The 12,675-nt window shown below is 41.3% G+C and overlaps 1 protein-coding gene across 1 annotated transcript in view; it reads left to right on the plus strand.

Annotated features, from left to right (window-relative positions):
- IGHMBP2 (immunoglobulin mu DNA binding protein 2) overlaps positions 1–5,703 on the plus strand; it is a 61,860-nt gene extending 56,157 nt beyond the window's left edge. The window contains exons 14-15 of the mRNA XM_081919197.1: positions 221–405; positions 5,079–5,703. Coding sequence (XP_081775323.1) covers positions 221–405; positions 5,079–5,276 — 383 coding nt within the window. The 3' untranslated portion in view covers positions 5,277–5,703. The remainder of the gene's footprint in view (positions 1–220; positions 406–5,078) is intronic.
- The last annotated feature ends 6,972 nt before the right edge of the window (positions 5,704–12,675 follow it).

The raw sequence follows: 12,675 nt of genomic DNA on the forward strand, positions 1-12,675 counted from the left end.
GAATCTAAGCTAAAGCATCCATGACAGTTGGACATCCAACCTCTGTTTAAAAACCCCCAAGGAAGGAGAATCCACCACCCCTCGTAGGAGTCTGTTCCACTGCTGAACGGCCCTTAACTCTCAGCTCATCTTAACTCTCAGCTCATCTTAACTCTCAGCTCATCTGTAAGCTCCTTTTCTTGCATGCTGATGATTCTCCTCCCCACCCTTGTGCTTTTAGGGAAGGCTTCTGTTAAAACCAAAGTGGAAGGTTCAGCAGAGGAAGATTTTGATGCTCTGATTTCTGCTGCAATCAAAGCTGACAACACGTGTGGTTTCCCCAAATGCAAAGCAAGTGTGACAACCCTGGGGCAGCTCTGCCTGCATTGCAATAAACGCTACTGTCTCAGCCACCACATCCCAGAGGTATGTTTTTGTCCTTGCCTGGTTCAGGTAAGCTAAACGTTGCCACCATCTGCTCAGTTTCTTGACCCCCACTCCTTCAGGACTTGAATTTCATTCAGTGTGAAATGGCTGTGTGTGTTTTTTAAAGTATTTCACAGACTCCCATTTTTCCAGGAGGCTTCCAGGCACAGCAAGGTGAGCTTTTGAACCATTCGCAAGGCCAGTTGAACATGTGCAAATCCGCTGGTGGGTGGATTGCTCCCATTCCTCTTTACTTTATTTTTTAATTTTAAAAGATAACATGAAAATCTGCTTTTAGGGTATGAGGGGGAGCAAGGTTTATGAAAGCCATATAGCATAATATGCACATGCAGTTCAGTTCACAAGGGAACCATGAGTGGGGGGGAGGGGGGAGTTGCCTCCAGCTTAATATATCCTAATAATGGGGAAGTTCTCTCCTGCTGGGCTATAAGTGAAAAAAGAAACTCATTCAGAGTTGCTTTTTTTTTGGCCTACAGTTGTAGGGGGAATATGAAGCATTTTCTTCTTCCTTTGGTACTTTGTATGGATTTAGTTATTATGAGCCTCTGTGTGTCTGTGAAATCTCACTCCAATCTTTCACCAAGCTCTAATATGAGAATGACTTTCTTTCCTGTGAGGTTCACAGTGTACTTGTATTTCCCCTCACTCACCCACCCACTCAAGACTGTTAACAAACAAACAAAAATACGCCCCCCATTTCTTCCCTGTCTCTGTTCTTCGTGGTGTGGAGGATAGAAAGGACGGATCTCCTTGATTGGAATAACAAGGCGAGGCCTTTTAACGCAGGCACTTAGCACTGCAGGGCAGAGGATCTGTGTTTAACAATGTGTCACTGCTGAAATAATGTGATTCTTCAGTCTTTTTTCTTCCCCCGGAGTGTCTGAGTCATTTCCTCTTGGCACAATGTACCTCAATTCACCTCTCTTCTTTTAACATTCACCCCCCCGCCCACAACCTGTTCAGATGCTTGTGGGAGGATGATGCTCTAGAAAATGTGTGTATCTGAGGTGCTGATGGTGCTAGCCTAGAGAGGACCACTGTTCTGTGGCATACAGCACATACCCTTGCATGCATAAGGTCCCAGGTTCAGTCTCTGGCATCTGCAGCTAAAAGGTCTTGGGTAGCCTTGCTAGGCAGTGCCCAGGCCTTAAGCCTGCTCCATGGAGAGTCAGTCCATACTGAACTAGGTAGACTTGTGCTCTGCTTTTCCCCTCCAAAAAAGGAGATGCTCAAAGTGACTTGCAAATGATTTTAAAAGGCATCTTCATATGACACCAGCCACGCCATGTGTTCTGCTCAACTATAAGCCTTTTATCTCTCTTCTCTCCCTCTCTCCTTCATCACACTGTAGATTCATTGGATACCATGCACCAAGAGCAGCTTTAAGTAAGAGAAGTTGTGCAAAGCCCTTTCTCACTCTCTTGCCCTAGCTGCTGTTGTCACACTGGTACAAGAGATACCGAAAGCACAGCAGCCCATCTGGGTGCAGCAGGCTTTATCCTCAGAAGCCTCTTTCCTTCTAGGTGTTGGTCAAAGCAAAACGTCATCCTTTGTCCATCACTGCAGCTGTAGCAAAGATTGAAGTGAGTTGCACTCGAATTGCAGTCCAGGACTCACAGAAGGTGGGAATGTCTCACTCTGCAATTCTGTTAGAGCTGCCCAATGGCTGTCTCTATGTAGCACAAAAAAAGACCTGTGTGCCAGGAAAAATAATACTGACTTCCAACGAGCTTTCAGATGTCCTCTTTATGCCCCTCTGATTTATTTGAAGCAGTAGATCATACGTGGATTTAATCCCATGGAGAAAGTGTTGTAGCTAGCTGAAGACATGTTGATCTATAGTGCCTGAAATAGATTTACTGGATTATGGATTTACTGGCATTCTGCCAACAGTTTGAGTTTGGTTTCTTTCTAACCGTAAAATAAAAGTATATATGGCAATATTTTCTGTGGCACATGCTGCAGCAAGGAAAAAATCAGCAAAACAGTGGTGGTCTTAAATAGATATAATTATCATGTGACACTTGCTGGTGTTTCAAGCCAAGCTTGAATCAAGAAAAATCTTATTCGAAGGATTTGTGAATGAAGGAAATAAGAGTACAAAGAACATGTAGGAAAATACTCCAAATGTTCTGGTATTCTGTAGTTTTGATTTCAGGGTTTGCTGATTTCAGAGTTGTATTGGTAGAGAGCTACACAAAGGAGATGTGATCCTGAAAAACCAAAGGCAGATTTCAGCGCCCTCTGTGCAGGAGGATCCCCCTCCCCACTGCCATGCTGGTGGTCCCATTAAGAGAACAGGGTTCCTGAACAAGAGTGTGAAGCAGAGGTGGCTAAGCTGTGGCCGTCTGGATGCTGTGAGACACCAGCCAATGATGGGAGTTGTAGCCCAGCAGCATCTGGAGGCCAACAGATTCCCCACCCTTGCTATACAGGAACACAGTCACATCTGTTCCTTTGGTTCCAAAGCATAGAAAGGGCACAACTAGCAAATAATAATAGCCACTGTGGAGCAGCTGCATGCATAAAGGGAAATCTGATTGTGTGAACAGGCCCCTGCGGGGGCTGGATTAATAAATTAATAGAATCGTAGAGTTGGAAGGGACCACAAGGGTCCTCCAGTCCAACCCCCTGCAATGCAGGAATCTTTTTGCCCAATGTGGGGCTCAAACCCACAACCCTGAGATTAAGAATCTCATGTTCTGCTGACTGAGCTATCAGTAAGGTATTGCAGAAGAATGTATTCCCCTTTAGTATGCAATCACAAAAGTATTTTGTTAGGTCAACTTAAAAGTGAGATTTTTAATTTTTAAAAAATGGTTAAATCAGTTCAACTGTTATCCAGCTGTCATAGTATAATTCATGTAGAGTTGAAGGTTTAATCTATCCTAGCCTGAATTTTGGACCAGTTAATGAGATAGAACTCATTTTAGAGGGACTGCAGGGTTTGATCCCATATAGTCGCATCAAGTCCCTACCTTTTTACTGACTGAAAATTGCTTGCCATTTTATACTGCTTGAGAGTGTTTTGTCATTTTCTTTCAGCTTTGGACTAAATCCAGCTGTTTTAGCTCCTTGTTAAAATGAATTCTTCTAAGCAATAGCTTCAGTGCTTTCCCACCTTAATAAATCTTGCTTTCCAGCAACCCAGCAGGCTTGCACTTTGTCACTCATCTGCAATAAAACGAGTTTCCTTCAAAGCTGTTTTTCAGCCATTAGTTTATCCTTCCTGTTTATATCACTAATGCGCATACTTGTCTCTCTAGTTATCTTTTCTCCTGATGTGCTTACAAGTCATTCAACTTGTGGTAGCTTCGTCTCTAGAAATCCTAAAATGCAGAGATATTGCATGTCTCTATTCCCTTCTCTTTCATACATGTAGTATGTGTTCTTTTAAATCTGGTATTTTGGCAGCCCTTTGTGAGTCCATAATACTTTCTTCATCCTCCTTGCACTTAATTTTCTTCCACAATGCCCCTTTATATCTTTGTGCCTTGTAGAATTTATCTCATGGATGACTTGCATGTTGCCTACTGCCACTTGTCATCCTCGATTCACTTTCTGGCTCCTTCTTTTATACAATGTGTATTTAGCTCCAGCAGTTAGGCCAAGAAGCAGGCCTTGCTGATGACTCAAGGTTGAGAGATTATTTACCAGTCAGTATAACCTGCTTCCTAAGGGGGGGGGGGATATTGGTGGCCTGGAGATAAGTGAAAATCACTACCTACAAGAATCCAATAGGTTTATTAATAAATAGTTTTGTCATGAATCTAAGGTATTGTGATTTAGAATGCAAAGACTACAAAGTTCTGTAGAAACTGTTGAAAAACAAACAAACCAGCCTTGGGGGGCTTTCCCGTAGCTTGGCTTGAGTGAAATTTTGAGGGGCAGCTGACATAACTGATCATATTCCTTAGAATAATTTTATTTTCCATTCAAAGCCAGAGAATAAATTATTGGAGAAGTTTCACTCAGTTTCATAACACAGCTATACTGGGCAAATTCCTATTCTGGGCTAGGTAATTATGAACTTTACAAACATTACTTGTGACAGCCAATCTGCAGGGGGCCCAACAACACAAAAGAAACAAGGAAATGTGATGCGTTGTTTTACTTATTTCTAATACTCTGTTCTTCAGCTTATATGGCTATTTCCATGCAGTTTCTTTCCCAGTCAGGCACCGTTTGCACCCAGCACTGTGGACATTCAAGCTGCTTAGGTGAGGTGGTGGTATTGCCAGTTTATTAGCAATAGATATGATGTGTTATGATTCAAGGGCTTGATTGTTCTTGGTTTCCCTCCTTTCATCTGATTCTTTCCAGACTGGAGATAAGAGAGAAATGTTAGTATTTATCAACAAGGGTGACAAAGGTGACTGGATGATGGAGTAGAGATTTTCCTTACATTTTTAGAGTTTGGGAAGAAATACTTAATCTGTCCAAAATGATTATTTAATTGCTCCTTAGGGAAAAATGACCTTCACATTTTTTAAATTGTTTTGTTTTGTTGTTAAAAGACCCACCGGTAAGTGAAGTAGTTTATTTTTATGGACTGTGAAGAATGATCAAGTTTATGATAAGCAGTTTTCACTAAGGTCGTAATTTTGTGCTGGAACATCTTGAGGCTGATATTATGGCTTTATCTCCCACAGATTCATGGCTGTGGGGAGAAAGCCAAAGCATATGCCCGGCAGAGAATCAGCAAAGAAGCTTCTCTATGTGCCGGGAGTGGGTTAAAGGACAAGCCCTTGGATCCTGCCAAGAGAGCTCATCTCCAGAGGCGCCTGGACAAAAAACTCAGTGAGCTCACAAGCCAAAGAAAGAGCAAAAAGAAAGACAAAGAGAAATGAGAGGATTAGCTATGTCAAGGCAAGATGCTCGCCTGCCTGTCCTTGAGGCACCTTCGTAAAGCAGCATGCTCAGGCTCCAGAGGAAAAAAGCTCATCACTCTCTTAAACCTTTTGGCTTCTTTCCCCCACCCCACACCTCCAAAATCAAGAATATGTCCTTCAGCTTCACGGTCCTCAGAGAGCCAGAGACTGACTGAAGAAAGGTTCCCACTGTCTGCAGGTTTCAAACAATTCTCAAGTTGCGTCTTGCACTGTAAAATGTGTTTTTCCTCAGTCACGTCAGAACTATAAAGCCCCATTGGTTAAGGAGAAAGGTGGGCAGCTTTTGTTTGTAGTAATTATCTTTATTGGCGAGGTAATAAATGTACTCTGAGTGGGAGCAGAGCAGGTTTTACAATAAAACAGTGATAGCGTATGCCTTGAGCAATGAACTGTCCGTTTGACATTGCATGGTAATGTAATAATCGTTGCCCGTGGGACTCCTGTCCCCCCCCCCAATGTGTGGGAGCAATAAAAACCTCTTCATGTGGTCCACAAAATTAAGGGAATACAAATAGCTTTTTCCATTTCTCAAGCTCAGAGACTTGTATGTTGAAAGAAAAGATTCTAAAAAAGATGTGTTAAAATTGTGAGGGGACAAAGTGAAGAAAAATCTAGAAAAATAACCTGGGTTCACTGGCCCAGCACATACACTTTTACTGGAATATGCTGGGATTGCGCGCAGGTCTTCTGCATACAAAGATGTGTTCTACCCCTATGCCACCATTGTGTGCTATGGACCTTAACTTACAGTAGGGAAACCTCAGGGCCAGGGTCCAAATGAAGTCCTTGCAAGTCTCTCTGTTTCATCCCTGAGACTTTTCCCAGTGCCACATCCTGCACTAGGCCCACATCAAGTGCTTTAGCCTCTCTTGAATGTGTATCTGAACCGTGGTGCTGAGGGGTTCCTGTCAGGGGATCCTCTGACTTGCACATGGCTTCCAGCCACCGACATGCAGCTCTTTGAAGGTTGTCCATGAGGGAATGTGTCCCTGCAGCTGAAAAGCATTTGCCATCCTTTGTCTTAGAATCACAGAATTTGTAAGGTATAATTTTTTTCTCAAATTCATTCAAGTTCCAATAAAAAGACACATTTCTTTTTTGGGGAGTGTGTGGAGCTGTTTACAAAACAATGTAGTCCCACAAATAATTACCCAGTAGAGTTTTCATTGTGCAGAACTATATGCAACCAAGAAGCAGGGAAATAATGGCCCCATTTTCAGGGGAGGGCTCTCAGTGTCATGTTGCTATGGATGTGGCCTCATGATTTTGTTCAGAGGCTCAAGTACTTTAAGAAAAAGGGTGCATTCCTCTCCTGTTCTTTTCAGGCAGTGTCCTTTTCACCTCATCCTATGAACTACGCAAAATGGGTTAAGCTTCTGGTATCTAGAGCAAGTTAATTGTATTTTTGTTGGTTCTTTTATTTTTTATATTAAGAACAGAACAAGAGCCTGCTGGATCAAGCCAGTGGCCCATCTAGTCCAGCCTACTATTCTCACAGTGATATTTTATTGCATTACAATTTGAATTCTGTGGAATGCAAATTCTGTGGAATGCAAATTGTACAGTATCTAGCACAATGCATTATAATTGCTACAACAGGCAGAAAAACCATTAAGTGGTTTGCCAAGGCCATCAGCAATTTTCAAGTGGTCTGTGGGGGGGGGTAGTTTGGGAACCACTGATCTACAATGATTACAAGTCCCAAGTTCCTTTAGCCGCAAATGTCCTAGATGTTCTTGGCAGGAATTGTTCAGCCTTGGGCTCAAAAGCAATGGGACATCATTCTCTTGCCATGCATGGTGTCTCTAAGGGTCTACAAATGCCCTGCAGTTCTACCATCTGCCAGTATTAACCTTGGGTTTGTTACCCTTCCAGTCTCTCTTCTCCTTTACTTTAAATTAATGTGTTCACTTTCTCTTGTCAGCCTTGAAAACACAAGAGGTGTTTGTGTGTTATCATCTGATCCTAACAATTGGTGTCACATCATTTCTGAGATTCTAATAATGATGCAGCTACAACCTTGATTGCTCTTGGATTCTGAACCCATAACTTATAATGCGAGCCGGCAATAATAAAATGAAATTGAATTCATTTTTTAAAAACCCACAATCATTATATCCTGCATAAAATTAATGTACTCTGTTTAGGAAAGCTCAGTGTGACCAGATGAAATTTTACCAGAGCAGAATGCTAAACGCAGATCAGTATGCAAGATCCAAAAGAGGATTTGGAGGTACGTTGGTCCTAATTGTGATAGATTGATTGAGGTAGGACTCCAGTGCATATTATTACACTCATTGTAGTGTGGGTGTCTGTGGGCAGGGGCAAGGAATCTGGGAAGTTTTAGAAGTGTATTTCCTCCCCTAAATGCAGACACTGGCAATTGTCCCTTGGGTTTTGTGTCTGTGTTTGTAATGTATAATATTAGCTATTTGAAGACATAACAATAACAATATGGTGACATAATAATATTTTTGTTATTATAATTTTTAAAAAGAAGTGTGGGGTGAGCAGTAGCTCCATTATTAAGGTCTCTTTACACTTGACTGTGTTTGGGTTGCTTAGCACCTTCTAGTTTGGAGTGCTGCAGGCTTAATGAGCAACCCCTTCCTTTAGTATCACCTTCTGGAATACTTCAAAGATGACGAATAATGCCTTATTAACAGAGTCCGTTCTCTGAAATGTAAAAGAACAGAAGTGTGACACAAGGTTACAGTGTAATTATAATAAATCTGAGGAGGACAATTCCCTCAATAGTTAGTTATTCCATGCTGATAAAATATTTCTGAGCTAACATTAAAAAAGTAAAAAATGGACAGACTTGCTGCCAAGCAGTTAAATTTTCCCTTGGGCTTCTTGCCCAGAAACCAGTTGATATTAGTTCTGTCATTTAAATTTTCCTTAAAAATATACAATGAAACCAGCACAAGGAAAGTCACCAGCTGGCAAGTCAAGGCTGAATTATTTCAAATCACAGCAGAATGGAACAGAGTATAAATCTCATCTGTTCTGCTTGTACCTCTATCTTCACATCTGCTTCTGCCGTTACCGATTTCCATAATTGTTTATCAGGGCTTCATTTGAACCTAGCACCTTTTCTTACCATCATTGCCTTTGCTGGCACTTTTGGAGGGGAGATTGAGGAAGGGAGTTGTGACCCATTTAGGCTGTGGAAAAGACATCTCACCCCCTGAACTGTATTTAAGCTGGACTGCTGTGGCTCCCTGGAGTGCAGCAAGGTTTGAACTTGTAGCGTTGATAAGCTTTCTAATTTATTTATTGGCCTCTTAATATTTATTTTGCTCTGTACTTGTTATGCATCATCTAGATGGTTTCATTGTAATTTATTGCATTTATCCTTTTGGTTTTTCTTTGTTTGAATTTAGTGGTATGTTTTGTAACATTTTATGTTTGTATATTTATTTTAAAAATTGCTGTTATGAGCTACTTTTGAGTGCAGTTCACCTTGGGAAAGTGGCATAAAAATGAAATAAACTTAGCTCATTGCTTTTGATATCAGAGCTTAATCCCCTAATCACCTGGGCAATAATGAGCATGTTCAAAGAACCTTCTCACCACTGAGTATCTATAGTCTGTTCCCATGTATATCCAAGCAGAGTTGAGCTCCAATTCCACAATATTTTTTTTGAAATTAACCACTGGTGTACGTTTGGGAGCTGGAAAGACACCAGCAATTAGTCAATGGACTGAAAGTTACTGTATCTTAACTAGTTCCAGTTCACTTTCATTGCTTCATTCTATGTCAACATAAATAATCACTATAATAAACATGAGAATGTGGTCAGATGCTGCTAGAGATGTTATATCATAGTGGTGTGTATGAGCACCTGGCTTAAGAAGAAACCCTCTATGTTTCACTCTGTATATTGATTGTCAATGTGCACGTTCCTTGTGCAAAAGTTAGCATATCTCAGGGTGGCTATTACTGGCTGAAGGAAGGCTGGATGGCTTTAAAGTTTAGATGCCTTGTGCTCCAGGAATGCAGATGAGCCTGCAAGAGCATGACATTATATATATATTCCCTGCAGAGAAGAATAGGAACAGCTTGCAAACTGAGCTGTCCAGGGTACTGAAAAACCTCAGCTCTTGTCGAAAGCAGGCCTGTAATTTATTCTAGCTGAGAAATTAATCATATCCTGTTGTAACAAAGCCCTGAAAACAGTGGAGTAAATGTAATCAGTGTTAATGTGTTTCAAAATGTAGCTGTAGAATGGAACCCCCATAGTCAGTTGCTCAAATACCCAGTCACTCATAAAAATCTGAATGATGTCACGAGGGTCCTTCAGACCATGTTAATCTAAGAGAAGAAATATTGTGGTAAAGAGTTGTTAGAGATGGTTTGCTAGAGAATCTGGCTATTGACAGAGGCTCATTTTAATAGATTTAGTGGATTTGATGGTGGTTATATTGTATATGTAGTGATTGTTGATGTTTCTGGAAGATGCCATGGCCTTTGGTTAGTGCAGTAAAGTTTGTGGTGATGACAGAGGCTCATGCACTGCAAGTGTGAGGGGAAGATCAATCGTCATTCAGCAAAGGTGGGAGAGGGCTTTCAGAGTTTTATAGATTCTAGAGATAGAAACACCACAGCATAGTTGTGCTATCCAGGACTGACACGTTTTTGCTTTGTGGAGAATAGGCTGTCCCTAAGGACTTAGTATCCTGTCCCAAGGGGCAGGACTACATTGGATGGGTTTAAGTTTTGGAAGGGTAGATTTCAGTTGAAAATTACGGAAAGGTTCTCAACAGTGAATGCGATTTGTCAGTGGTTGGCTCTTCCTCACTGGATGTCTTCAAGCAGAAGCTAGATGCTCTAAATTCCCTACATCAAACAAGGGTTAGACTGAATGGGTTACACAGCCCCCTACACTTCTGTGATTCTGTTCCTTCCTTCCTGGATCTATGTGGCTGTAGAATCCAAATCTGCAGCCTCTTTATCTGTGATAGCTCTGTTATGCTGCCAGGACTAGAGGTAGCAATAATTTCATTTTGTTGCTTAGCAGGAAGGGTTTGTTGCCTCACTGCGTCTTAGATCCAAGGAACAGTTCTGCATTTGTGTTTAGAAACAAACAATTCCATGTGTTGTATAAAAAGACAGGGACTTGCTGCCTTTCATTTCAGCCCATTCACAGGCATCTTTAAGACAATAGTGTTTTCTGAGAGGCGTCAGCTGTGCAGAATCCATCAGCCTCAGAAGGAGTTGTCTGAGTCACTGATAAGCCTGTATATACTAATTGCAATCTCATTTCTCTGAGTACCAGTCCTTAGGTAACCAAAACAGCACCATCCAAGCACAAGATGGGATATCTGGAGGCTTGGAGGACTCAAGAATTACAGCGGTACGAAGCATCCCCTCCAAAAAAGACCCAGTGAGGACCCCCATCACAAAAAAACAGGCCAATGTAAATGGAGCATGCCTTGTGTGATGCTAACTGTTGGAGGAAGTATAGAAAACTGGGCAGGAGGGGAAATGGAGTGGTTTGTCCTGGAAAAACTACTTCACATTGGTTGGAACACTGAAAATTCCACTGTGAGAGACATTCTATATGGATCCAAAGTAGCACCACACACACACAAAAGGGTGGTAACTCCTACAGGGATGAGGCCCCTAACTACACTCCAATGAACTGCCCAGAGAACTTGGTTGGGCAAGCTACAAGTGTTCTAAATAAATAAAGCTAGAACATGGAGCCAACCTATGGAATTGGTGTATAGTAGATTCAGGACAGGTTAGACTGGGGATCACTAACTTAAGATGTTTTTTGAACATATTCATTGAGTGGCACTTGCATCTTTTCAGGCTTTTGTGCTTGCATTGCTCTTTATACAACCATGAGGATTCCCCATCCCCTTCCCTCCCCAAGAACTAAATTTTAAAATAAACATTCACAGTTTGTATTGTAAAGCAGACACTATAAATGCTTTATATTGGCACTGTACTCTAAAGCCACTCTAAATGCACCACTTTGTGCTATAAATGTGCCCAGGCTTTTGTGGGTGTTTAATTCCAGTGGGTTGGTTGTGATTTAACCCTGCCCCGGGTTGTTAGCTGCATTTTATCTGTGCCATAATGTTTTATGTTTAGAAATGTCATTTTATTGTATGCTACCTTGAAGCTGGATGGTTAAGGCAATTTTAAAATGTTTTCATGACTAATAATAACAACCCGAAATGCATTTCTAGACATTATCTCCTTTGTTCAGTCACAAGATCAAAAACAACACAAGCCACTTACTTTTTATTTTACTGATTGGACAAAGTCCAAAGGGCAATACATGACTGAGCATTTTGGGCTTCTGTTTTCCTAAGCATCTTTAAAGGGTGGTTCATTACAGGCCTCACTCTGCCCCATCAATGGCGGATTATCAAAGTGAACCACTTACAGTGGTATCAGGTGTAAAACAGGGTTGTGTTACTGCCCCAACACTATTTATTGTTTCATTGCTGTGATCCTAGAAATCATATATCAAACATATGGAAAGCTATTTAATCTGAATAGGCTGAAAGCAAAGAGTAAGGTTACCCAAACTTCTGTCATAGAGCTTCAGTATACTGATGACAGCGTTATGTGTGCACACTCAGAGGATGACCTCGAAACCATCCTAAATAGCTTCACATAAGCTTACAAAAAGCTTGGCCTATCACTCAACAACCAAAAAACCAAAGTGTTGCGCCAACAAGCACAAAGTAACCCCTCTGCAGGGCTACAAATAAAACTCAATGGTGTAATGTTGGAAAGTGTCAATCCCTTCTCCTACCTAGGCAGTTATATTTCCACAATTGATGCTGAAATCCAGCATCGCCTGAGCTCTGGGAAGTGTGGCTTTCTCCCAATTAAAGCAGAGTGTTTGAGAACTGGGACATTTGCAGGCCAACCAAATGCTTGTTTACAAAGCTATTGTACTACCAACTTTACTGTAGGCTTGTGAAACATGGACCACTTATAAACACCATCTCCAACTCCTTGAAAGATTCCATCAGTGGAGTCTCCAAAAATTTTTACATGTCACTTGGGAAGACCGGCAAACTAATGTCAGTGTACTGGAAGAAGCAAAGATCACCCGTGTCAAAGAAATGATTCTTCAACATCATCTTCATTGGAATGGTCATGTTCTTCAGATGCCTGATTATCGTCTTCCAAAGCAACTACTCTATTCTGAACTTAAAAATGGAAAGTGTAATGCTGGTGGTCAACAAAAGAGATTTAAAGATGCTCTCAAGGCAAATCTAAAAAAATGTAGTATAAACACCGACAACTGGGAAACACTGGCCTGTGAGCTCTCCAATTGGAGAACAGCCTTTACCAAAGGTGTCATGGACTTAGGAGACACTCAAA

This window comes from Podarcis melisellensis, assembly GCF_964234715.1.
Source record: "Podarcis melisellensis genome assembly, chromosome: 1".
Classification (NCBI taxonomy): domain Eukaryota; kingdom Metazoa; phylum Chordata; class Lepidosauria; order Squamata; family Lacertidae; genus Podarcis; species Podarcis melisellensis.